General features: G+C 39.5%; 1 protein-coding gene across 2 annotated transcripts in view; it reads left to right on the top strand.

The window, feature by feature from the left end:
- The window catches only part of RAB31 (RAB31, member RAS oncogene family), a 63766-nt gene extending 37859 nt beyond the window's left edge, over positions 1-25907 (top strand). For both annotated transcript variants that reach the window (XM_080578392.1, XM_080578393.1), the window contains exons 4-7: positions 3468-3539; positions 5436-5542; positions 10425-10534; positions 21560-25907. In XM_080578392.1, the coding sequence (XP_080434518.1) occupies positions 3468-3539; positions 5436-5542; positions 10425-10534; positions 21560-21657 (387 nt within the window). In that variant the 3' untranslated portion in view covers positions 21658-25907. The remainder of the gene's footprint in view (positions 1-3467; positions 3540-5435; positions 5543-10424; positions 10535-21559) is intronic.
- The last annotated feature ends 1149 nt before the right edge of the window (positions 25908-27056 follow it).

Below are 27056 nucleotides of genomic sequence, written 5' to 3'. Positions count from 1 at the left end.
CTGTCCTCATGCCAAATCTCGAACTGCTCCTGTTTCTCCTAATCTTCTTGGGAATTTCTGGATACAGAAATACTGAGCTATAAAATCGAGGTTATAGACACTGTACTTGTCTAATACAGAAGGTAATCCCGTGAGATTTAATTCGGTGAGCTGCTTTTCTCTGTGACACTTGTTTTGGGCTTCTGTCCCACATTTGGTCCTTGGCAGCTGAAAGATATGCACATTAGCATTATATATCCCTTTAATTTTACATTACTCTTTTTTTCCAGGTAATTAGGCCAGAAAAATATTCAAGACAGCTTTGCTTTTGGGCAGTGGAATTGAAAAAAAGGGAAAGAAAAGGGGGGGAAGGCATTCAATAAATGTAGTTATTTGCATATCTTTACTGGTTTGTTTGTAACCTGTGAAAATCCACACTGATAAAACACATTTGTTAAGAGAGTCTATTATTAGTTTATTAAAGTTATTTTGAGTTACAATTTTTGATGCCCGTTGATTTATTTGATGCTGCAAAGATTATTTTTCTGTTTTCTCATGGACAACAGTGATTTCTTATGACTGGGACTTAGTATATCATGATGTTTGTTATTGGACTATATGAAAGAGATGACAAAGGGGATTGAATTTTGGTTTTATTTGATAAGTATTCCGTACTGTGGTAATTGATGGTAGTTATTACTAGTGTACTTTCTGTTGTTAAAAAATTTCATGGTATTTTTTTCCTTACAGACCTTAGGAAATTGCATTAAGATGCACTGTAATCCCATTTTGGTCATTAAAAGTACGTGCTGGATGAAATCTATCACGATGTTAAAAAAAAAAAAAAGTTGAAGCCACATGCTCAAATGTGAATGGAGTGTTTTCTTAAAATGCCTTATAGCTAAGATATTACAGTAAAATAATGGAAGGGGAAATAACTGTCCCGCCAGCTGAGCAAGTAAATAGATTTTCAGCACTACAGGGCAGAAAGGTCACACTTACGTGTTATCAACATCTATTCTGAACCTCAGTGCCCTTCAAAGGCAGTTGCCTTTCTGAATCTCCCTTGCTGTGGTCTTGCCCTCCCTCTTCGCAAGCTTGCAAGGAACTGGAATATTTGAAAAGATTACTTTGTCTTAAACAGCAGAGGAACCGCATTCCTCCTGCGTGCTGCGCCTCTGTGTGCCACTTTGTGTTTCCTGACTCAAGGAAAGGGTCAGCTGGCTTAGTCTGGTGTTGCCGTTAATGGAATGTGACATGCTGTTGAGGCGATTAATTAATCTCCAAAATGTTTTGAAAGAGGGTTTCTTTGTATTTGCATTTTACCTCCACTGATTTACAATGACTATGGCTTTCATTATAGAGGGGAAAAAAGAGGAAAAAAATAAAACTGATTGCAGAACTAGGCTGTACCTGCAGAGAGATGTGCACAAAATAATTTTGGAAGCATATACTTACCTGAGTGTGGTCTGAACCACTATCAGTCTGGCATCTAGTGGTCCTGCCCTTCCTCATTGTTCTCCACCACGCTTTTCCACTCCTTCCTTTTGGCTGAGCCCGGGGTTTACCAGATGCACAACAAGCTGGTTTGGGAACCCAGCTGAAAATTAATCCTACCAAACAAATTGGTAGGTTGCATCCTGGTTTCATTAAAACCCACTTGTCCAGGATCCAGTGGAAGATGCCTACTTTTCAGCATGGTTTTTAATTTCTGGCATTAACACTGGCAATATTGTTCAGGGAAACAGTTATTACAGAAAGTGTTCTCATCATCTGGTCAAAAGAAAAAGGGCTGACGTTCCCAAGAAGTGGTACAGCTTCCTGGTGTGCTTTCTGGGCCGGTGCTGGAGGAATCCAAAGCATGTGAGCTTAACTGCATGGCTCCTGTGAAGTGTGATTACTGTTATCTGAGAGCTTTTTGTAAATTCATGAATACCTTGTCATCTAGATTAAAACCAAATCAGTATGTGTAGGGGATATGTAATTTTTTTCCAGAAGTTTACAGACTGGGAGGGGTGCATATACGCAGCGAAAGGTCAGACTGCCCTCCTCACTTAAGCTCCCTGATTTTCAGGATACTTTAACACAACACACTGGAGATTTCTGTAGTGATCTGGAGGGCTAAAAATGCTGGAAAGCATTTACTGCATTAAACATGCAGTAAGGCCACAGTCTATAAGCCCAGCAGACACGCATCTACCCGACTCCCTGAGGATCTTGGCTGATCCCTTTTCTTCAGACCTGGCTTCTTGACTGATTCCTCTCTCCTTTTCTCATCCCCCTTCCTGCTGTTTTCTCCTATTAATGAGCTGTTCCACCTGCATCCCTCCCCAAAGCACTTCAGCCCTTGGCCATCTGTCACGCTTACTGCCTGTGCATCCTCCCCGTTGGTACGGGAAAGCACCGACCTTGAACTGGATGAACAGCTTACACACTGGCACATGGCCTCGTATTTTTACGAATAACTCGCTTTTTGTGTTGCATAGGAAATGGCATGAAATGTTCCTGGGCTGCCTAGGTGTAAATGCTCTGCCTGGACGTACAGTTTCCAGGCAAAGATGTGTTCCATGAGTCTGCAGAGGCTTGCGGTGTGACACATGGGTCTGTACAAAGGTTTCACCGGGCATTGAAATTCATACCCTGCCCTAATAGCACAGTTGGTTCAGGACCCGTCTTCAGTTATTAGCTGCCGTTTTGTACAAAGCTTTTACAGGTGCCTTTCTTTACGCATGAAAATCTGCAAAATGGCTCCATGAGTACAGTGAGGCTAAGTGTATTTTCCAGGACAGATTATTTTTGGTTTGCTTAAGAATAGCTTTGGGTGAATCAGCAAAAAGGCTTCTTGACTTCCTCTCTCTGTGCAATTATAAGATGCAATTCTAAATCAGGTGCTTAGTCATGGTAAATTGTGAAAACTGCTGTTCATTGGCAAGCCGTTGTTATATTGAACATATTTGTAGTTTTTGTTTTTTCTTAAAAGGATGTTTGACATGAAACAAGCTGAAGAGTAACTTAAATGGCAAGAACCCATGTTTTTCAAACTGTTACAGTATAGGATAACTAAACATGACAGGTGTTCATAGTTTTATGACAAGTTAATTTTGAGTGATTTGCAGTGTTATTACAAACCTCAACCCCAAGCTGAATTCAGTCTGTTAAAACTACAGAGCAAAACGTTGTTTGCCAGTGTAAGAGGTATATGTTGTCAGGTGAGGCTTCCAAATGTTGGGGAATTTCATGTCAAAACTCCTCGTAGTCCTTGCACTGTAATGCAAAAGCTGCATAGAGCCCATAGTGCTGATCACGTAAGTCCAGCAGGATGACGAGCAGCAGGAGAAACGGGGGGAGGACCCATTTTCCTTGTTTCATGGGGATTTAAGGAAATTTGGAGACCTGCAACCACTGTCAAGGCCTGGTCTCTATGGGATAAATAATGTTTTATTCATGATGTTTTCTTTCTTTATTTATTGGGCATTGTGTTTTAACAGTTTCATTCCTTGGCTCCGATGTACTACAGAGGTTCGGCAGCAGCTGTGATAGTTTACGATATCACCAAGCAGGTAAGGCTTTCTGCGCACTTGTTGCCTATAGTAAGTACTCTGCTTGGGCCCAGGGTTGACGTAAAACCTGCAGCTTCAGAAGTAGCTATGTGCCAATGTCAGTGGGGTTTATAGGCTTCTGTAGTTTGTGTAGATTCAGTTGGAGGTGTCCAACTGTCTTAAAACGCTGAACGTAAAGTTCTTCTGTAATGTTTAAACTTTGTCCAGGCAAAAGGTTGGAGGCTGCATTCTGGGGAATTTCCTTTGGATTTCCCTTGGCTGGGCAGACATGATGAGATCCCGCAACACCCCCCCCTTCTGTTACCACCTGTAGTCACAGAATCACAGAGGGTTTGTAGGACGTCTGAAGATCATCTGGTCCAATCCCTCCTGCTTGGCAGGGTCACCCAAAGCAGGTGGAATTGAATTTTACTGCAAAAAAAAAAACAACAACAGCTAGCTGCTTTGTCAACTGGACAGAAATTCTTTTGTTTACATATTACTGATTTTAAAACTAAGTGTTTTTAAGTAAGCATATAATCTCGTGTTTGCATTGAGGAACTGAAGTCTTCCAGAGCTGCTTAACTTTGAAACCAGTAATGAAATAATAAGTCTCTGACCTTTGGCTCAACATTATTCATTTGGAATGAAAATTGTATTTTCAGATGCTAAACTGCTCTTCCTCATTTCTCAGCCAGAGGAGGTTGGAGGCTCTAGCTGAATTCCTTTCCCCTGTTTTTGAAAGAAACCCCCTACTGATAAAGCCAAGTTAGAGGAGACGTTAATGGATGGATGGACATAACAGTTCACTTGCATTTTATTCCCATCTTGCAGATTGAATTATTTATTGCTCGGTTGACAAGGCTGAGTTGGTTCTCCAGTGCATTAGTGTAACGAACGATCTGTGGCAGCGGACGGTGGCCACTATAGCACAGTGGTACTATTCTCCTTTTGCTAATTTGCCAAGAAAAGATGAGAATGAGTGAATTATACTGGACTGATGATTATTTGTAATTGAAATGTCTGATAGTTGATCTTGCAATGCATTATAAGAATAGAACCTGGTTTTGCCATCCTTTTTCCTAACTTACATGGAACAACTCACAAAATAGAGGGGAAAGTAGGAGAGGAAGGTGAATGTGTATTTCACTTTTTGATGCCTAATGCTCACAGAGTTGAGCATAAGAGTAGAATGGGTGCTTTTTCCCAAATGTCTGACAGTGCTCCCCCTTCAGAGATATTAATGAATTAAAATGAATATTTCTAGGAACAAAAGTGATTTTAAAGCTATTAGTTCAGTGGTGTGCAGAAGTAGAAAATTTACTATTAAAAGGTAGGTAGCATCAAAAAGTATGTGAATTTTCTGCTTGGAGGGAAAAAGCCAGATGAATTGTCACTTGCCTCTTTCATTTGCTAATGAGTAAATTGAGGTTTACCAGGTCACAAATTTGGAAATGCAGGGGTATGGCTGTGTGCTCAAGAAGGAGAGAAAAGGGTCACTGAAAACTCTTCTGGACATTGCTGAAAATATGAGAGTGGCTGAGATAATCCACTAGGCAAACGTTGAAATGAGACAAATGAAGCTCACATGAAAAATGAAGGAAATCAGCTGCTAAATAAACTTAAGAGCTGTGGCAATTTCTTCATCAGTGAATATTTAAGAGAAACGTCCAGTGCTGCTTGAAAATAAAGAAATTTAAAAATAGTGAACAAATTCAAAATTTGGGGCAGTCTTATGATGTAGTTTGGAAAGCAGATTGCATAGATCCATCAATCTTCTTTTGGACGTGAGGTCTATGAAATTATTACATTAATACTGTCAAAGCTGTGTTCCTCTGACTTGAAAAATACAAAAAAACAAATACACACATCAATGGCAACTAGGCTTTTAGCTTATTTATCATTTCTCTGATTTAGGATTCATTTCATACTTTGAAGAAATGGGTGAAAGAACTAAAAGAACATGGTCCTGAAAACATTGTAATGGCCATCGCTGGAAACAAATGTGATCTTTCTGATATCAGGTAATGCATCCATTTTTCCTGTTTTCCTTTGATTGCAATGACTTTGATTGTGGTTTCTTCCTTCAAGTAACCAATTTGCTTTACTTTTGTCTTCCAATCACGTTAAAAATGCAGAATGTGTTATGGTATGAGCAAACCCAGCAATGTAAAGCTAGAAGGATGGGCCTGAGGTAGAGTAACTTTATTCAAAGAGTAGCTTTGAGAACTTGTGCTTTATGCTTTGCAACAACTGAAACTGTCTCATATGGGATGCAGAAAGTTTTTTGTTTGTTTTGTTTTGTGTTTGTATTTTTCTTTGAGTGTGACCTTGGGTAAGACTTGTCACCTATATGGAGCAAGAACCTCCTGAGAATGTGAGGGGAAGGCTGAATCTGCTGAGATTTTCTTGTTTGGGGTGAGAGTGAGGCTAGATTCATTCTTCTGCTTGCTAGCTGTATTTTGGGTTTGCATTTATCCTTTCTGGGAATGGAAGCATATTCTGTTGCACAACAGTGAAACCTTTGTGTCAGTCTGTGACTGTTATTTCTTGCTTCAGCTATGAGTACAGACTCCATGGCTGTACGTGATGCTCTCTTTTAAGGACCTCAAAGACTGTCATGGTTGTTCAGATATATCCCCCTGTTGTTTTATAGTCATTATTTTGGCCCAGGTTCACCAGACCTCTGAAGCACATGTGTAACTTGATGTAGGTGATGCAGTGTTTACTGAATCAAGGAATATATAAGGGTTGAGTTTGTGTAATTTTTTTTTTCTCATTCCTCAGTCAGTCCCGAACCAACACAAAACTGAGTCACAGCTTTCTGTAAAACGTGAACAAGCCCTGGCACTAGAGACTCCTGGTTTTCTAAGAATGGGGGACACGATATGTTGGTATCTCCTACATCATGAAATGATATGTTTGTCAGCATGGTGAAGCTGAGTCCTGTCCTATGAAATGAAAGGTTTCCAAATGTGAAGTAGAAACAAGAGGAAAGGATGTGCATAAAAAATAAAAGCAAAAATCAGCTGGCAGGAATCTGAGCTTTCAGTTGCCCTGAGAGTCACTTTAAATTTATTGCTTAAATGTTCTGAGCAATACATTTGCCCAATTAAATCAAAGATAATAAATTTGGAGATTGTCAAAAATGGCACTAATTGCAAATGAATCTATAGCCTCTCCTCCCCCTCCCTTCTGGTAGCATTTGCTGCGGCTGCAAGATTTTTTTTCCTCTTCAGTTATTCTTTCTGCATCCCCCCAGCCTTTTCTCTTTCTAAAGTCATCCAGTGATGTCCATTTAAAGAGATTTTTGGTGGACAAATAGAGAGCAGACTGTATCATACACGTTATTTTCACAGTTTTTCCAGAAATCTGATTGTTTCTGTAGTACATGCATCTGTATGTATCCTCTGTCTGCTTTATGTCTTAAAAGTGTCTTCAGTAAAAATGATTATAGGTGAAATGTGTCACCAATTTATCACACTGTCTCCAGTGAGTAGAAATGAATATGCGTTTGGGCACAGAGAATTTAAAAGTAAGATGATGTGAGCACACAAAAGCAAGCTGCTGTTTGTATGTATTTTTGGCATCTCTGGTTGGTTTTGTAGAACTTTTGGCAGATGTTTTGTTGGGAATTAGAGAGACAGCTGCTTTAAAGACCTACATGAATGGAAGCAAAAGAGGACTGGCTGACCAGGTCCCAGTTGATTTCATTCTGCCATCTCTATGAGAGTAGGAAGCAATATAAGGACGTATGAATGGAAGAAGCAGGAACTGATTCTTTTCCTCTGGCAAATGCTGGCACTATTTCTCATAATCATTGGCCATGTTGCCCTTCTCATTTAGCATCTAAAAATTGTGTTTGATCTGCCAGATGGATTTGGGACACACAGTAGTCATGCAGCTTTTCACAGTGTTGTTAATAGGCTATCAGCAGTTCTTGGTGCTTTGTGGAAGTAAATTTCTTCTTCACTTTGAAGGATTTTCTACTGCTAGACAGGCAGTTTTATTTAGTATAAATCCCCATCTTTGTTATGAAACTATAAAACTATAAAAACTGTAGTACTGCTGAATGTTTGGCATATTTTTAAGTAATAGCCTTTTCCTACCGATATGTGTCCTGTCCTTCTGACAGGTCATTAAAAAATAGTTTCAAAGGCAGAAGCTGAGATATGAACATGAAAAAGTTGTAAATACCATATATTTATATATAAATATGAGCAATAAAGAAGTAATAGTCATAACAGCAACTGAGTAGTACTTACTTCTCTGAAAATATGGTGCACCTTCTTAACATATCATGTTCACTGGAAAGTGCCAGACCCTTGGTTAGAGAATTCGGCAGAAATTCCTGCTCAGATCTTTCCCCTATTCATCTGGAATATTTATTTATTTCAGTAACTATTCAGAAAATCTCAATGGGGATTGAATCAACAGAACGCTTTAGAAAGCATAAAATGAAATAATTGATGAATTTCAAAACAGGTGTTCTTCTGACTTTCCCTGTAGGCCTGGAACTGTCTCAACTTTCTGAACACTACGATGGTGGCTCTTGCCTTCTTCACCCATCTTAATGTTTATTCATTTATTTGCCTAGAGTTTGACCATTTGTGCTTTTTCTTTTGGACAAGGTAGAATCTTAGCCGTGTTGACGTTCAGGCTGTGTATAAATCAAGCGGAGTTTTCAGTTCCAGCAGCACTGGAGGGAGATGCTTACTGCCCATGTGCTGTGGAAGTTTATAGGCTTCGTTTAGAAATGTCATCAGAGAGGGCTCAGAAGTTTTGTGGCACTTCCTTGGAATATTGTCACGTGCTGCTGTTTTATCTTTTCCTGGAATGCTGAAGTTCGCTTTCTTATATAAATTACAGCAAGTCTGCATTACATAACCCCATGCTCTGAAATGTCTGCTTTACTGTGGTTTGAATATTAAGCTATGTAGTTAAGTTCCTTTTTTTTTTTTTTTTTTTTTTTATATCTCAGCAGCCATCCAGAGATGGCAATACCTTTCATGATAAAGGCCAAGGTGCCATTTCACAATTAGCGAGGGGAATGCTGCTTTCACTGTGCCTTCTACAATAGAAAGGCATGTAATGAAAAGAAGCAAGTAGTGGAAGCAAGCTCTAGATACTGTAATTGCAGTCTAATTTTTTGGAAACCATTTGTAATAAATCAGGCAATTATTCTGCCTCTCTAAATCTTTCCCCTGAGCAGCAGACCTGAATTATTTAAAATAATATACCTCCATAAACTAACTGGGAAATTACATTGTTGCGCTCCCACTTCTGTTAAAGTCCAAGGCACTGGTAATAGGATGAAATCGTACTAGGAATCTCTGGATTAGTATGTCACAGCTGTGGGGTAAAGGGGTTGAAGCAAACTCTGTGCAACATGCGACAGTAAAGCCAGGCAAAACACAGTGGTTGAAATACTGAACAACTGGAAATAAAAGTAGTACTGGCACCCTGGTATTTCAACATGTGTTCACACGTTAACATTCAGTTTCTGTTTCTGAGATGTTGCTCAAATTCAGGAAGAGCGGCGGTTACAGATAATGGCAGGCAGAGCCAGGATCAGCTTAGCCACCGGGCTCAGGCAGATACAACATCAGCATGGGGCTTGCTTTGTGTCTGAAGCAGTTATTTTGCATGTTGTAAACTGCATTTACCAACTTTTCATGCATGAAGCCCTAGCTACGAAATGAGGACATTCTACCTGTGATTTTAGGATGGCGTCACTTTGGTGACATGGCACGGATTGGTTTTTTTCCCCCAGCGAATCTGGTACACTCAAATTGTTCTTGCCAATGCGCTTGGAGTCAATGGCTTTCATATTTCTTTTCAGAGTCTGCCTTACTTTCCTGCACATTACAAACACTTAGACATATGATGCTCTTCTTGTTTTCTTCCACAGTAGTCATACCCTATGTTGTTTGAATACTTGGTAAGGACAGTACTGCTGCCGGCTGCATCAGCAGAGCTGTAGGTCTTTTGCTATTATTTTAATGCTTTTCTTATTAAGGTCATGTTTAAAAGACAAATAAATGGGGTTGTCATTTAAATTATCTCCCTTCTTTCAAGGCGTGGATTCAACAGCAGGTCAAGAAATCTGTAAATCAGTCATTGGTGAAATATGGACATTTTGAGTGTGACTAAATGACGAAAGAAAAAGATGACTTCTTTTGCAGGGAGGAAGAGCATACTAATGCTTTTCTGATTAGGCTGTGTTTAATGTTTCAGTGTTGCACTGCAGGAAGCTTCAGATTTATTTAAAGTATGTGGTGATAGTGAACTGACAGTATTCAGCTGCAACGTTGTTTTTAAGTGTGTTTCTGTCAGGCAAAGTTCAGGTAGAGAGGCTTCCGTGACCACCTGAAACGTGTATCTTAATTATGTCATTTTATGTGTATGAGAAAGAAGAAAAAAGAACATGAAAATGAAGCTATTTCGGAGGATGATGGGCAATAGCTGTGCCTGGAGATATTTGGGGCACTTTAACCCACAGTACTGTTGTGATAATCTTGTTTTTAAGAACCCTCTGAAAGGAGTTCTTCTTGAAGGAAATTGGGTACACGATCAAAAGGGTTAATTTGAATAAACATGTATGTTCTGGATCTGGTTACCTTCCAAATATTACTACGCCACACATTCAAAAAGCAAACAAGCAAAACCCAGGGCCTTTACAAATTATTTTGTGAAGTCCACAATGGTCTTTTTTATCTTGGATCTGTCTGTCGCGAGTTATTTTGCTGTATCTATGTGGGCCAGGGTGGAAGCAAGTATCACATGGTTTGTCAACACATATTAATCATTCTGAGATAAAGATTTGAGCAATTACAACAAAGAAGCTATTTTTAAAAATTAAATTATTTTCTGAAAAACTGCTTTCTTTTGTCAATTTTCTTATAGGGAGGTTCCTATCAAGGATGCCAAAGAATATGCAGAATCTATAGGTGCAATCGTTGTTGAAACCAGTGCAAAGAATGCTGTTAACATTGAAGAACTCTTTCAAGGAATAAGTAAGTAAATTAGTTTATAAACAAGATTTTATTTATTTATTTCAAATGATGATTGTTTAGAGGGCTTCTAATGGAAATGGTTGTCTGTTTCGGGTCTAAAATCTTCTTTCCCAAGGACATCAAGAAATTCGTTAGGCCAGTAGTGTGGCTGCTTTTTATGCAGATGTAAGCTAAGAGTGACTTTGAATGTGCTAGAGCAAAACATAGTAGATATAGGGTAGGCTTCTTCCTTCTAAATCTGTGTCTAAATCCCAAACTGGGTCGTATCTTCTGTTTCAGACCAAGTCTGCTGTAGAGGAAATACTGTTGATCTTATCATTGTGTTGATAAAAACATAAATGTTGAGAAATGTGCCTGGAGGGCTACAACAAGTAGAAAATAGTCATTCCAGTGGAATCCATTTAAAAAAAAAAAAAGTTCTCTCCAAGTCTTTTAAACAAGATGGGGCTGACATTCCTCACAAGGATCAGAAAAAATGTCTGGTTCAGTTTGTGTCCTACGAATTCCAGTTTGGGTCTCTGGCTGAGAGTGGGAGGAATCACAGGACCTTGTGGGCTGAAAGGGACCTCAGGAGACCTTCAGTCCAACTTCTTGCTCAAAGCAGACTTGCTAGTGAGTTCAGACCAGGTTGCTCAGGCCTTTTTCCAGCTGGGCCCAAGGGCAGATGTCCCACAACCTCTCTGGGCAGCCAAATCCAGTACTTAAATAGTCCTCACAGTGGCATGGCCCTCTCCCTCCACCACACCCCATATCAAGTCAGAACCTCCCCTGGTTCAATTCTTAGCCGCTGCCACACCAGTTTGCCAACATTTTTATGTTGTGGTGCCCCAAACTGGATGCATTACTTAGCAGGCGTTAACGCTACCTAGAGGGAGCTAAACACTTCACTTGATCTACTGGCTTACGTGTTGTTGGTATGACTCAGGATGCTGTTGGCCACCTTTGCTGCCAGGGAGCACTGCTGGCTCGTGCTCAGCTTGCTGCCCACAGGTCCTTTAGGGCAGAGCTTCTCCCTGGGCTGCCAGTCCCCAGGGAGTCCTGTAGCCAGGAGCTCTTCCTTTCCCCGTGAAGGACTTGGCATTTGTCCTTTCTGAATCACACAATGCTCCTGTTGTCTCACTCCTTCTAGCCTAATGCCCTCTGAACAGCAGCCCTGCCCTCAACCGTGTTGACTGCACCTTTGATCTTGTCATTGTCTGCAGGCTTGGAGTAGATGCATATTTTTTCTCCTTCAGGTCACCAATATAAAAGATATTAAGCAAGGTACCTGAAGTTCTTGTCTTGTAACTGGCTTACAGGTAGATACATACTGTTAACTAGTGGCCTTTAAGTCGGATGATCCAGCCAAATTTTCATGCAGCTAATAGTCTACCTATCTAGACTATAAAAGCCCGACTTGTGTATATCAGGATGCTGTAGGAGAAAATGTTGAAAGCCTTGCTGAAGTCAAGGTAAGATGACATCCAGTTCTCTCCCCTCATCGCAGATCCAGCAATATTATCATTTAGGACAATAAGGCTGGTCAGGTATGCTTTACCCTTGTTAAGCCCATGCTGACTGGTCCCGTTTACCTTCTTTACCTTCACGTGCTCAGAAGCAGCTTCTGAGAGGATTTGTTCCAAGTTTTTTCCAGGAAGCAGAGTGAGGCTGACCACCCTCTAGTTCCCAGGCTTATTATTCTTGCCCTTTTGGAAGACAAATGTAACATTTGCCTTTCTTCAGTCATAGGGGACCTCCCTCAATGTCCCAAACCTTTCAAATATGATAGAGATCATAAAAATCAGCTTTGCAGTGACGTTGGCTTTCCTTCTCTCTGCACCCTCAGGCCTGTAGGGGTTGAGATTTCTTAAAAGCTCCATGACTTGATCCTCTTCCGTCACTGGTGGTTCCTCCTCTCCCCGAACCCTGTTTTTTGGGGTGCAGAGGCCTAGGAGACAGCATGTCCAGCTCAACCTCACCTTTGTTTCTCTAAGGTCTTCATTTTATTTCCCTTCACGTATTCATAATCAGCTTGTATTATCTATTGTGTTTTGCCTGAGATAGGCCTGTTCAAGTATTGCTTGGCTTGCATGGGTTGTATTTGAAATTGTCAATGAGAACTGATATTCCTAGAATACATCTACCTTTCTGTTACGTCCTTTAAAAAAGGGCGAATGTGTAACATGGCTGTCTGGAGGAACCGGTTCTTCCTTGTGATAGTTTAATTCCTTGCCTGTCTCTGACGGTTGTGAATGTTCTAGCGGAGGAACTCATCCTTGCCACGTAATTAGATAATTAGTTTCCATTTTTGATAGGCAGCGCTGCAGCTGGCAGCATGAACTGCCCCTAATAATGGGTATATTAGATGAGGAAAATCAGCTAAATTGAATTTAGTATGAACTAGATAAGCAGGCAAGTGCACTTAATACCACAGGCAATTATTTCTATATATAGAAATATTAGGTCTCAGTGGATGTACTCGTGACTTTATCAAGTACTCAGAGGAGAGAAAGGAGAGATTTGGTAGTATGTGTTCACAGAAATACAGTGAAAACCAAGAAATACAGTGAAAACCAAGTGAAAAATGCTTAGCTAGCAGGAGGATGAATTAATATGATTGACTGACCAAAGGGATAACTTTCTGATGCCTTAACACCACTTCAGTCGTTGTATTTAGGGCTCCAGTGAGCAGGCTGCAACTTCAAAAATAGTCTGTCTTTGGAACGAGTTGCATGGCAGCATTTCTGCCTTTTCTGTGCATGAAGCCCCTCTGTGGGGCTCCAACCCTGTTGACAGTTTTATTCATGCGGTGTCCTGTAAGCCTTGCTGCTGCTTTGGGTTTGCTTTCATGCTGCCTGAGAGATTGCGCCCTTCTCACTGTGCTTCTGTAGAAGGGCATGGTGCAGCTCCCCAGCCGCATAGCAGAGGCAGCAGCTATTGTGTAGAGTGGCTCTTGTAGGTATGCTTTCTTAATGTATTGTCTGTTTTGCAGTCTGGATTTAAGAGGAGATTCCAACACGTGTGGAGAATTTCTCCATTAAAAACCTTCCCAAAATAGATGCAGCAAACAGAAAGGGTAGACTACACTTTAATTTATCTAAAAAGTTACTTTCTGATTGCTTACACTTTATATTTCCAAGGATGTTTGAACATAACCATTTCAGCTTTCTAAAGTGGATAACAGCTGTCTCTTTTTCAGGGAAAATATTGTGACTGGAGTGAAATAGTATAATGGGAAAAAATTACTCCATGTAATGAGATAGAGAAGGTGGAAAATAAGAGGGAAACTGGGTTGTTTTGCTGACAACCAGATAAATCTTGACAAAATTATGGAGGTTATAGACAGATCACTTCATTTATAAAGTTACTGTGCTACATTATTTTTAAAAGATCTTTTTATTTTTGATAAGTCTCAGGATTTGAGGATTTGGCTGCTTTGAGGTATGTCTAAGTTGCAGAGCCTTAAAGCAAATATGTTATCCTTAATTCTTCCCAAGAAAATGCAAGGTGTGAAAGACTAGAATCTGCAAAAACTTTTCATTTTTGACAATGGGGCAAATGTTGTGGGACAGGGACTCTGCAGGCAGTATACTTAGCCCAATAAAGTTGGGGATGCAGACTGAGCAAAAGAGTCAGCAAAGTCGGTGTCCTCTGTGCTGGAGAGTTTTCACTGAGCTGCATAATCAAATGCAGCTCCTGGCTGTCTGTTGTACCTCTGTGATTTCAGACGGCAAGCCACTCAACTTAGCCTGATTACATTTAGCAGCGCCTGACTGAAGGCTTGCTGTGATTGTGAAACATCACATGGCTGCTTATTTCTCTGTAAACAAGAAAAGAATGTCATTAGTACAGTCATATATTCCCTGCTTGGATTAAATTTTTCCAGATGACTTTCTTGAAAGGTTTTTGGCATCAAAAGGGTTTCAAATTTCTTTTATATATATAAAAAGATTGTATATAAAGATCATATAATTATATATATATTTAATGTGTTCTACTAGTTGTGTTGTTTATGTTTGTAAGGGTTTTTTATTTTTGTTTAAGAGATAAGTGTCTATGCAAGTGAATGTTAATTAAGTTTTGATTCCCAGCCTTAGAAGGATCACAGCCCTAGGAGATGCTGGGAACTCGCCACTTGTATAGACTTCAGCAACGGCAAAAATGCCAGGAATGTATTAAAAATAGTGGTAAAAGTTGTGGATGTGTGTTGGGTCACACCATGTCTGTATGTCCCTTCTTGTTTATGGGTACACTGTAGTACACTGACCACTGATTGTGCCTGTGAAGGCAGCTTACCCATCAGGTTTTAAATGACTAAACGAGCTTCCCCAAGTGTACTGCTTCCCCAAGCAATCACACCCTTGTAATTTTCAAACGCCCGCTCATTTAACAAGTAAAACAAGCCTTAGTTACATTATTCAAATCTGGTACACACCCAGCTGTTTGTCTTCAGTGTGTGTGTATACTGCCTGTTATCTGAGCACGGAGGTGCCCCAGAAACCAGAGAGAAGATTACATAAAAGCCACCTCTGCGAACGGCAGAGCTGAGATGTACCTCCCAGGTTAACAGCCCTCTGCCTCCGCAGGTCCAAAGGTAAACAGGCAGTGGGACAAGCAAGCTGCTGAAGAATACCTAGCCAAATGAAATAGGAAACAACCATGTGCTTAAGCAACAAATAAACTCTGGATGTACATTATTTCTTCAAGTCTGGCAAACATAGGGGCCTGTGCTACCAAAGGAACCAAGGCTGGAGTATTTCAGCACCTTCTGTGAAATGAGGAATAGGATTATCGGGGTTTCTCTGCAGAAGGCTTGTAAAGAGCTGTTATCACACTCGGTCTTACTGAGGCTAGTACTAAGAGCATGAGACGGGCTTATGTTTTACAATCCATAGAAGAAAGTTCTTCCTAGAGTAGGCTTGCTAATTAGAGCAGAGAGTTTCTGTCTCTGGATACAACCTTTCATGTGGTAAACGCTCAGTTATACGCATATGAAGCCATTGATTTTCTGATGCCTTGCCAGCAGCTCGTATATTGAATATTTAATGTAACCCAAATACTTGTTTCCTAGAAATACTGGGAGATTAAAAAACAACAACAACGAAAAAGACCCTCTGGAGTTTACAACTTAACCACTTGTACACTCAACAAACTGCAGAGGAATGTATAAAATGGCCTTACTTGCATGAATGGAGTTGTAGGTGGGCTTTGTGTGGCTTTCATTCTGTTATCTGCTGATATGCAGAGATCTGCGAACCACTGTGGAGAGGTCTATGAAAGACATTTTAAGCAACTCAAGTACTTTTACGCTACAGAGCAATTCACATGCCACTTTTGGCATGTGATTTGCTATAACCCAAGCTCATAACTGAATTTTTGTGGGAGGCATTCACAATACTGTAAAAGATGAAAGAAAATTACTCTAACTTATAAATGTTTGAGATTCTATTCTTTACAGTTTACCCTCCCTGTGTTATAGGATTATTTCTCCTCTTGCTTTCAAAATTTTAATTAGTGAGGCGAAATTTACTGGCCTTTGGACTACTCTTAAAGTTAAATTTGTAAGGGCCTGGAATTCTCTCCAACCATAGGTGAGCTTTTCAACATAAACAAGTCAGTAAACCAAAACAGACCCAAATTAATTACAGCAGGACCTCAACTCAAGATTGGAGCTCTTATTAATTAAAGGCATTAGGCTTCCTGTTATTTACTTTGATGCATATAAGATATGTCTTTTTTTTTTTCTGATGATTTTGATTACATAAACAGTATTGCCACTTGCCCTAGCAAGAACTTGAATGTCACAATTCTATCCTTTTGCTTAAAAAAAAAAAATCTCAGTTGGAGATGCTATTAGATATGCTATTAGTAGCATTAAAATAATTGCAACCTAACTATGTTCAATTATGCAATGTCCTTTATTGTAAACATGTGCTACCTTGCATGAAAATTTACTGCGTGAAGTAAACAGCCATCAGCTCCATAAATTGGGAAAATTCTGCTTCACTGCAAGTATGGGGGAGAAGAGGAAAATAGAGACCGACTACTGGGACAAACTTTATAACCCGCATAAGAGACACGGGGAAAATCTACCATACCAGTGAAACTGGTTTCAAAGGATGAAAGGATTTGGGGAGATAAGAAGTGTGACTGCCATAAGTCCCACAAGTGCACAAAGGGTCACGTATGCAAATGCCAAAACTGTTGGGTAAGATGTGCCTGCTGCATTCTGTCGTGCATTCACGGATGGCTGGCTTTGCTAATATGGTTTATAGAAAGCAGTGCTTTGCAGGGGTTCACCTTGCTGTGATACAGCTAGCAATTTTAGGAGGAGATTCTGGCCACTGTCTAACCATTGTACTTGAGGCAGCCCAGCTTTTCTCAGGTGAGCCACAGCAAGCACATTGCCAGAAAGCTGTGGCAGCCGTTAGGCTGCTGCTCTGGAGCCAAGTGAGATGGATTTCACGTCCCACCCTAACAAAAATGCCCCCTTCCTCCAGCCTCCTCTCCCCAACCCCCCAGTGTTGTACACCATTTTCAGAAAGAGAACAGGTGGGAGAAATGCACAGAGCCACAGTGTGCAGCACCACAGTGCATTGCCTCTTACCCTTAGCAGAATTGTAGTTTTGTTAGATAACAGGACTGTGCTTCTTTTGGGCTTGAATTTCATCACTTGGATGTGCCAGCTAAGGTTGATCGCATCACATCCATTTTCCTTTCTCCTACACACACTAATTGACTATCTGTTCAGCGCTTACAACTGGAGGATCACATTCAAAAAGGAACAAAGAGAGCAGATTTTATTACTGTGGTGATGCGTCATGCTTCCAGCTGCAGCAGAGCAATCCCCGTCTGCCTTTCTTCAAGATCTTCTTGCAGAGCTGTCACCCAGTCCCCATTGCCTCTTTTGCTTCCTCCTCCAGTTTTCTTTTTTCTCCCTTCTTATTTAGTTTACCTCTTGTCCCTCCCTCCCTTCCTTTGCCTCTGGCACTCTCAGAACCACAATTCCCAGAGTGCCAATTAATCTCTTTGCATTACAAATCTCCGATCCAAAAGCAGGAGTTGGAACTCAGCCGGGCGTTGGAGAAGACCCTGACCTTCATTCTGGACTGCCTCAGCCCAACTCAGACATGCCAGAAAGGGGGAGATACAGCTGATTTAGTGCTTCCCACCTGTTAACCTGGAAAGTTCACTTCAGAACCTTGATACTTCTGTAATTCTACATTGAGCAGTCTGTTGTGATGCTTATTATTTTATACGTGATTATGTGCTTATTGGAATGAGATCATGGAGGACCTCAAGGCCTCTGCATAGAGGTGAATGTTTACAAACAATTTCATTACATAAAATAATCTATGAAACATGCTCTAAACATTAGCGAAATTAAATCAAAATATGTAATTACATAATTAATGCAGGTGCAAAATCTAATTTTAAGTCACAGTCAATAGACTTGACTCCATGTAAGTGTCAGTGATGGGAACCATATGGAGCATTATATTGCCTCTAGCAGAATGATTTAATAATAAATCTGTAAGTTTCCCCTTTTACCAGTTCTTAGATAAATGTATGCACATCTATTTTTCTCTAATCAGCTGTTTCATCTGGAATCCTAAAGCATGTGCTTGGTATTCTTTTGTCAAATGGTAAGCTGGCTGGCTGTATCCTGCTCTGTAAAATGTGGAAAAGGTATTCTTTTTATGGTCTAGTTTGTTAAGTTAAGCAATAGAAGAGTTCCATATCCCATAGAACTTTTGAGCTAGTTCAATCTTAACAGAGCAATATTCAGTCTGAGGAGGAACTGTCTTAATCTATTTATTTCTTGAGCAGAGAATTGTTGGGCCAAATGTCAGGGCACTACTGCTCCTATCTGATGTCAACTGCAGAAAATTAACAGTGCTGTAGGTTATAAAAGGTATATGGGCATTTTTTTTTTTTCCTCTGGAACAGAAGTTATGTATGCCAGTGAAAAATACTTTTAAATGAGTATATACTTTTAAAAAATTAATTCAGTTTATAACCTCTATTGATCTTGACTCAGTGCCAGCTGGACTGTTTTGGTGTCAGCAATATTAACGCTATGTTTATCAATAGCTGAATTACAACATGAGATGATGACAATCCTTTTAGGTAGCAATAGCAGTTGAGCTGTTTCAGAAGCACCAAATGCAGATGAAGGCTCAGCATTTCTCTGCTAATCCTTCATGTTTTTTTGCAACTTAAACCTTTCCCTGTTACAATGCGGTTGTGAGACTGGCTGTTAAGGAGGCCCAGGGGGAGACAATCAGCCACACAGGTTTCTGGCTGGTTATTTTCCTATTACCTAGATCCATTGCTTTCTGTAATGAAAGCACGCTTTCTAAAATTAATGCCATTTCCCACGACTCACAGTGAAGAATCACCATATCGTTTGCTGTGGAGCTGGTTCCCAGTTAGTTATTAGACTGAGTTTCATGCTCCAGCAGAAGTTACTCCTGTCAGCTCCTCATCGGATGGTAAAAGTTCCCTGGGCAGGGATAAGTTTTGTTACTAAAATTAAAATGATTTAACTTGATGGGTGAACAAATCTTGTAATAGGAGGAATAATGAGTGAGAGCAAACTCACCTACTAAAAACAATACAAAACAAACAAACAAAACAAACAAAAGAAAACCTTGTAAACTTTTAAGCTGTTTAAAACTTTATTTCCTTGTGTTGAATTCAAGGGGGGATATCCAAACAACAGAAAACATGAGTGGTTAATGACAAACAGTACTTAAGGTCAAAGCCCAGAATAATTAATCAGCAAATATTATGCCTAGAGATTTTTCTCTTTATGCTTGGTATCTGTTATCTGCTTTTTTTAAAAAATCGTTATGAGAAATGAAACAAACCAAGGTGATTCTTGACTATGTGTATGGTGTCCTGCCCTGAACTGGCCAAAGTGTTTGCTGACCTTGAAGCTTACAATGTTTTTGCTCCAAAGATAAGCTTGCCTTCTTGTTTGCATACCATCAAAGTGCTATAGAAAATATTTTAAACTTATAAGAACTATGAAATACTGGATGAGAAACAGATAGAGATAATAAGTGTTTAATGTGGACTTCTAAAATAAAAGTTAAGCTAGTTTGCCTGTAAGAGCTTTCCTCTTCCCAACTTACTGTAAGAAGAAACAAATGTTTAGGGATTGTTTGCTTAATGGTATCTTATGGAAACCGTGTCCATAGATTCCAACTGTTTTTAGCTACATTGTGCTCTGGGACAAATGGGCAGGTTTTTATTTTACCTGGAAATGGTAGGTATGTCTCTAAAATGACAACATTATCTTCTTGGAAAGCCTCGTACAGATAATATGTTCTTCACAATTTCTAAAGCTTTTACGAATTAGTAGAGACAGTCTCCAAACAAAGCTGATAGAACTGATTACACCCTAACATCCCTGACCACCTATTCTGCTTTTTATTTTACCTTAGAAGGGCACTTAGATTATGGCTAGATTTCTTGCTTGCATGCAGGGTGTAAAGTTGATATTTTACTGACCTAAAGTAGAGTGCAGAGTTGTAATGACAGTGCTTATACGTGCTTAAGCCCTCAAGATACTTGTTTCCTACTATGTTGGACCAGATACAGTATTTTTACCTTAGTAATATGATGAATTTTTGTCCTCTCATTCAGTTGTAGAAATACATAAGATTGTCTGCTTCAAAAGTCTCACTTTTGCTGTATAATACACCTGTTCAGAAATGATTGAACAAGATAGATGAAATTTTGATGGATTTGACCAAAGGTAATTTAGGGACAAGTTTGACCAATGAAATATTGCTGTTTGATTTCATTGGGATTGGATTTTACCTGAACGGTTTTAATTCATTTCCACCACCCTCAGGTAATTTGCAGGACTCAGGCTTCAAAGTATATAAATAATTCATGGAACGTTTGGGAAGAGAGAGCTGCGAATAAATACAGCAAAGGATGGGGAAATTTGAACTCTTAAGACCCACCTGTATTATGATCAGCTGTTCACCGAACCTTTATGTTCTCAAAGTGTCATATAACAACAGTTAAATATTTTGACTCTTGTTATTTAACACAGGTAAGAATAAAAACAGGAGTAATTCACAGAAACTAGATTCAGCTTCAGAAAAAAATTTCCAGCAAGTCCACAGGGTAATGAGAAAGTAAGTTATCATGACTGTAACCTCTGAGATACTGAAAGAGAGATGACACAGTAGGTGTAATGGAAAAGCCAGGCCTGACCAAAGACAGAGACCAAGGTTGGACTTGGGAAGATCTTGTTTTTCCTCTTATAATTCTGATTATTGAGCATATTATGGTACGTTGTCCATGAGTGGATAAGCCAGTTAGACCAAAGATGCAGCAGTACTAATGAGACACAGGGTAGAGACGTGGATCAGTGCTTTATGCCCTGGGGGAGATCTCTAGATCTTCTGTGATGGCTGAACTTCTTGCAGATGCTTAAAATAATCACCCCTTAAGACTATTAAGAAGTCAGGAGAGCTGGGGATGGGTGTTGTTAATTAATAAAAGCTGTCATCCCTGGAGACATAGGTACCCCTCGAAGGACAGAGGGATTCAATAAGAACCGATTTGTTTCTTTTTTCCAAGTAGAGGCAGTATGTATTTAATTACAGTTCTTTGTAAAACTCTAGTGTACAAGGACTAAATGACATGCAGATTTAGGAGTGTCAAGATCTTGTTAAACTAGAACCATTCATGTTTAAGTGGAATTAGGAGAAAGCCAAGAATTTTCTGCATCTTAATTGTGAATTTCTAAGTAAGATAACTTTGAAATACACATGTAACAATTTCAGTGTACTTAGGGCTTTCTTTGATAGCCATATTTCATATGTCTTTTTTAGATGTTAAAACATTCTTCTTTCATAAGCAGAATGTAAGGGGAAAAGATTCAAGGTACAAAGAAGATGGTTCTTTTCTGGTGAAACTTTACAGATGTAATTCTTATGGAAACTAAATCATCCAATTGTCTGCATGTGTTGTTACTACATTGGGAAAATTGAATATGCTGTGTCTCCTCATGTATTTCAGGTCGGCAAATTCCACCCTTAGATCCTCATGAAAATGGTAACAATGGAGCAATCAAACTCGGAAAGCAGACTTCACAGACGGGTAGGCGATGCTGCTGACCCAACTTGATCTTTTGCGATTTACTTGAAAAACAACACCATTTGCTTTTTCACTGAGAAAGGACTTCATGATCTCGGTGATGTGGCTCCTTATCTTGAAAGCAGTAATTTCAATACTTCCCGTGAGTAATAATGCAAGGACCAGAAGTGGAAAGCTTTACTTCAAAGCGATTTTGCAAAACCTACTTGGAAAATCCACTCAAAATTACAATGTCTTAAGAATTCTGATTCTCTGTTTAAGCCAATGACTATTTTTTTTAATAAAAAGAACCTTTTATATTATAAATTCTAGATTTGCTACAAAAACTTCTCTTCTTACATTGCAAAGTGGACCTGGCATGTCTTTAGAGTTTTCTGTGTAACAATAGGGTGCAAAAACACACAAAACCAGAGTTTTGGCTTACAGTTTCTCTGACATCTTGCTAGCTGGACTCTGCTTCTGTATTTTCCTAAATCTGTAGCTTCATCTTCTGCTCTCGGTAAATACCAGCAAGAACTGGACTGAATTTGCTAACTAGTAAAATGGATCCAAAGGATGAGTGAGTGCAATTTTTACAGGCTACAAGTCAAAATCTGTGTCATGAGGTTGCTGTGTATGTCAAAGAAGGAATCGTCATGAACGAGACTGCTGGACCCCATGCCGTTCTCACTGCTCTGGAAAGAATGGAAGTTGCAGCCACTGCGCTTTGCCTGAAATCATTTCTTTTCCAGGGCATAGGCTTTATTAATCACTGAAATTGTAGAGAACACAAATTTCGATTTAACGTCTGTTACTTACCATGTTTCCTCCAAATCTGTGTCCCAGACCAAAGTTGTCTCTGCTAAAAGATTCCACTTCTTTATTTCTAAAAGAGTGCCACGCTGCCCCAGTGAGTCAGGAGGACTCCTTCGTTGTCTCACCTCAGCACTCCAAGAAGTCTCACTGAGGCTGTTCCAAGAATGGCAGTTCTGTACAAAAATGGTTTAAGAAAGCACCGTATAATTTGGGCTTAAAGGCTGGAATCTAATAAAACAAAATAGAATGTTTCCTTATGAATGCAATTCTGTTCATTTGTGGAATAGTCTCTTCACCAACACAGGGATCCAGTTTGGAAGACCCACTGCTTGATACATTTGAAGCTTAATGCACTTGAAAAAATATAGTGTAGAAAAATAAACCCAATAGATGGCTATGTACTGGGAATATTGTAAAACTGCATGTGTTCTCCACTTCTATCTTTTATGAATGTGTGTGATTGAGATGATAAATTATGGCTCTCTCTTCTTCATCAATTCAAATTGAAATCTGGACTAGGATAAGGAATACAGGCTTCAAAAGCAGAGTTCCACCCGCATTTCTCAGCATTCATTTGTTCGTTTACTGGGAAAGTTAAACTCAGCGCACGTTGTTGGGGGCTTTATGAAAAGTAATCAAGAGAAAAATAACTTTCTGCTATAAATTGTAAACAGACAGGCTAGAGCTGGGCTTCTTTGTTTATGCATAAAAACAGACTTTATTGCTAGGTTGTGAGATTGCTTTGATAAATAGCACAAAGTATTAGCGCTTGAACCAGAGCTGGATATACTGAACAGTATTATTTTCTTTTCTTCAGAGGGCTGAAATAATTAATGTCAGGTGGGATGTTCCCCACCTGATCTTATCTCAGAATCTAAACTACATTGTTTTTTTCACATATGCACGATGTTTCAGGTATTTTGGATTCCTTTGAAGTGCTTGAAAAGCACTTGTACTTGAAAATTTGTCCTTGGATAATGCACATAGACACAAGAGCTACCACCTGAAACGATAGTTAGGGTAAACTTTGTTTTGTCACCTATGTTGATAAAAGATCCATGCCACTGCTTAGTTGCAGCAAGTATTTTACAGATAATCCAGCGTCATTCACATGAAAATTCAGCGACAGGTGGGGAGGGAGACAGACTCCTTTAGGGACTCTCTCATCCCATCCCAGTATAAGTGCATCTGCCCAGGGTGCTTGGCTCTTTCCCTGAGCTGTTGAGGGAGCCCAGGCAGCTGCAGGAAGGCAGGGGAGGTTAACCAGGCCTGCAGTGCTAAAGAAATATCAAACTGATCGACAACACAGATTCAGGTAGTTGATGGGATCTATGACCACACGCTGCAAGAGATCTGGTGCTTCCTAAGTAAAACCCGGTCAAAGGCTAGACCTGTTACCAAGAAAACAAGATATGATTTAGCCCACATTTTAAAAGATGTTAGGAATTTTAATTCAACGTATAACAGTTCTGCATAACTGACTTGCTAACTTTTCATAAATCTGTATGGCATCTTTCTTTTTGTAATGTGACATCTCAAAATGCATTAAATCCTACCTGAGATGTCTGAAAGCTTTGTAAGACAGTTCTACAAGTACCTTGTATAGTCTGATTTTCTGCTGGAACTGGCAATTCATGCTGGTCTGTGTGAAATAGATGTTGTCTTGAACAAGCAGCTCTCACAGCTGCCATTGAGCTGTTTGTGAATCAGTGCAGGTTGGTGAGTTACATCTTTAAATAGTGTAGAATTGGAAATTGCTACGATGGATCTCTGGCAGATTTTAAAATTCAAATGCTAGCAAAGTAGGCTAAAGGTATTTTTGCATTTGGTGGGCCAAATCTAAATTACTTTATTCTGCTTTTTGTCAAGGAAGTTTTAAATGAATAAGGATTTTGATTGATTAAGTTCTTGAAATTTGGGTTACGGTAAGCTTCAGTGGACAACTCAGAAGTCACAGGTGAAAATATAAAGCAACTGTATTGTACAGTAGCTTGCATATTCTTTGAAGATGGGGCCAGCATTCAATGATGATGTTGTCTATCTGCTGTTTGTCAAAGCTGAAATGCAGCTTTAACTTGCCTCTTCAAACAGGGGAATGGTTGGTTTCAAAAATTGTGATTTTCGAATGTGAAATTAATGATTTCTGCTTTCTTCTGTTGCCTTCATTGTTCAGAAAGTACCACCACCGTTCTTAAACAGCCAGAAAAATGACATAGAAAAAAACAAAGTCTGAGTCAAAAGTTTCAGCAGCAATCATAATTCCTTAGTAGTTAATGGCTGGTTGAAACCTAAATTACTGTATAGGAGCACTTAAATCTGTAGCTGATCTGCTCTAATAATAATAATAATAATAATAGCAATAATAATAATAGCGCTGCAGTTCTTCACTGGCCAGCTGGTGCTGGACTTGTTGAAGATTGGTTTTCCCAAGAGAGCTGTCAGCAGGACTGAAACACGAGCTGCAGTGCCAAGTATGCTTGGTGGAGTCTTGTTTGCACCATGATTCAAGGCTGTGACCGTCCAGTTGTGGGTGACTTGCTTTTCCAGCTAGTCATGAACTAGTTTAAAAAAAAAAAAAAAAAAAAAAAAAGATTATGAAGGAACTAGTTTTCATATATGCTCTGCATATGTGTGTGTATATAAGTACAGTTTTATATTGTTATGCTGACATGTAGTGTTTTCACTATGTCTGGTTCTCATATACTGCACATTGTATTCTGTAAGTACATTTTTTTTTAATGGTCATTTCATCTCTAGGAACTAAAAGCTGCAGGCTGAAGATTAGCAAGAAGATGGAGATACACATAGGTACTATTGTTGACTTGCCATTCTTATGCATGAAAATGGCATATTATAGAAAAGGTTGGCCTTGCAGACTGAGAAATCTACAAAACACCATTGTTATCCAAGAATTGGGACTCAGAAGTATTGAAGTTGCACTAAAAAAGAAAAAAAAAAGAAAAAAAAAAGAAAAAAAGAGGAAAATAAAAAGAGTCCAATTATTTTTGTTCAAGATACAGCAGGTCTATCTGAAGTGCTACAATATAATATGGGTATACATTAATAACTAGAAAAGTTATCTATCATCCCTTGTCTGCTCACTAATCCTTCATGGCATGTGATGATAAGCATGACTAGATGTAATGAGAGCACTCTGACTATAATCAGACCTTTTCAGTACAGTGATGATGTATTTTAGTATCCTACCGTTAATTATTTAAACCACAGTCAGTGATAAATTGTCAGTTTAAAATCACTTGCTAAGTACTTTTCCTCTGTTTTGTTTATATAAGGGCTTTGATTGGGCTGGACCCATTCGCTTCATGTATAGGATGCTGCAATCTGTTAATACTTTTATTTCTGTTTTACGTATTAATTGTATCATACCTAATAATATTTTTGCCCTAAAATGTAGTTTTTGTGTTTTATTTAACCTACAACGATTAACGCTAATAAATGTTTTAAATACCTTTGATTTGGGGACGTCTGGTTTCAATAAAGCAGAACAAAATAGGTCCTGCTTTTCACATTATTTGCTCTAGAAAAATGGCTGTCTGCGGATTGTTTAACTGGTATTTAAAATGCTGCTTGAAACGTGTGTGACTGCACTGGCCTTTTAGCAGAAGCTGAATGCATTCTGGGAGGATCCTGGAGTTCAGCCGGGCTTTCAAAAAACAGGAAAAGAGCATCTGAAAATTCCTTTCCCAAAAGTTGTTTGGCTTACCTGTTAGAAGTACCTGAGTGGCCAGTACCAGCGTGGAAATTTAGACTAGTGGCTGTCAGAAAGAAGCAAGCTTGTGGGTACCACTCGCGTGGAATAGTAAAGGTGACTAGTATGGCTCATGTGACACTCTTTCATACATTTTATTTTTGGCGGTACATTTCTTTTACTTTTTATTGATGCCCCTTGAGCGTGTCTTTAGGAATTAAGAATTAACACTCCCTTAAGAAGTGTGCAGTATTTCATACTTCTTAGTGCTACTGTTTCAAGAGGCCTTTAAACTCACCTGAATTTGTTGCACTGTCTGATTCAGAGATTTAAAGTTACTACCACAGTGATGAGGACTATGAATAAAGGTCTTATTTTTTAAGGTAGAAAATAGGATTTTGGAGTAAAGCTTTTCTAACTACCATGATAAATTCAATGCACACCAATAAAAGAGAAGCACATAAGAAATCTTATCAATATCTTGAATTACAGGACCATGGTGACTAAGAAGTAGCAGGTGACTAAACCCACCATTTATCTGTGCAAGGAGAAACCAGTATTTCAATGGGGATTATGTAGGCTGTGAGCGTACATCCCATTTGAAGATACCCAGCAGGATCTGTTCCCTACTTTAAATAATTCATAATCACGTTGAAAAATTATGTATCTCTTTCCAGCTATTCAAAAATGAAAATGAACCCAGGTACATAACCATTAACTGCTCTTTGCAGTGGTGCCCAGCGGCAGGACAAGAGGCAGCGGGCACAGGCTGTGAGCAGCAGGCCGCACTTGTGTGCTGTGCGGGTGGCCGAGCACTGGCACAGGCTGCCCAGAGAGGCCGTGGGGTCTCCTCATGGAGACCTTCAGAAGCCGCCTGGACGTGGTGCTGGGCACCCTGCTCTGGGTGGCCCTGCT

This window comes from Anser brachyrhynchus, assembly GCF_964034855.1.
Source record: "Anser brachyrhynchus genome assembly, chromosome: 2".
Classification (NCBI taxonomy): Eukaryota; Metazoa; Chordata; class Aves; order Anseriformes; family Anatidae; genus Anser; species Anser brachyrhynchus.
The sequence above is the reverse complement of the archived record's forward strand: the minus strand, read 5'-3'. Positions and strand labels throughout refer to the sequence as shown.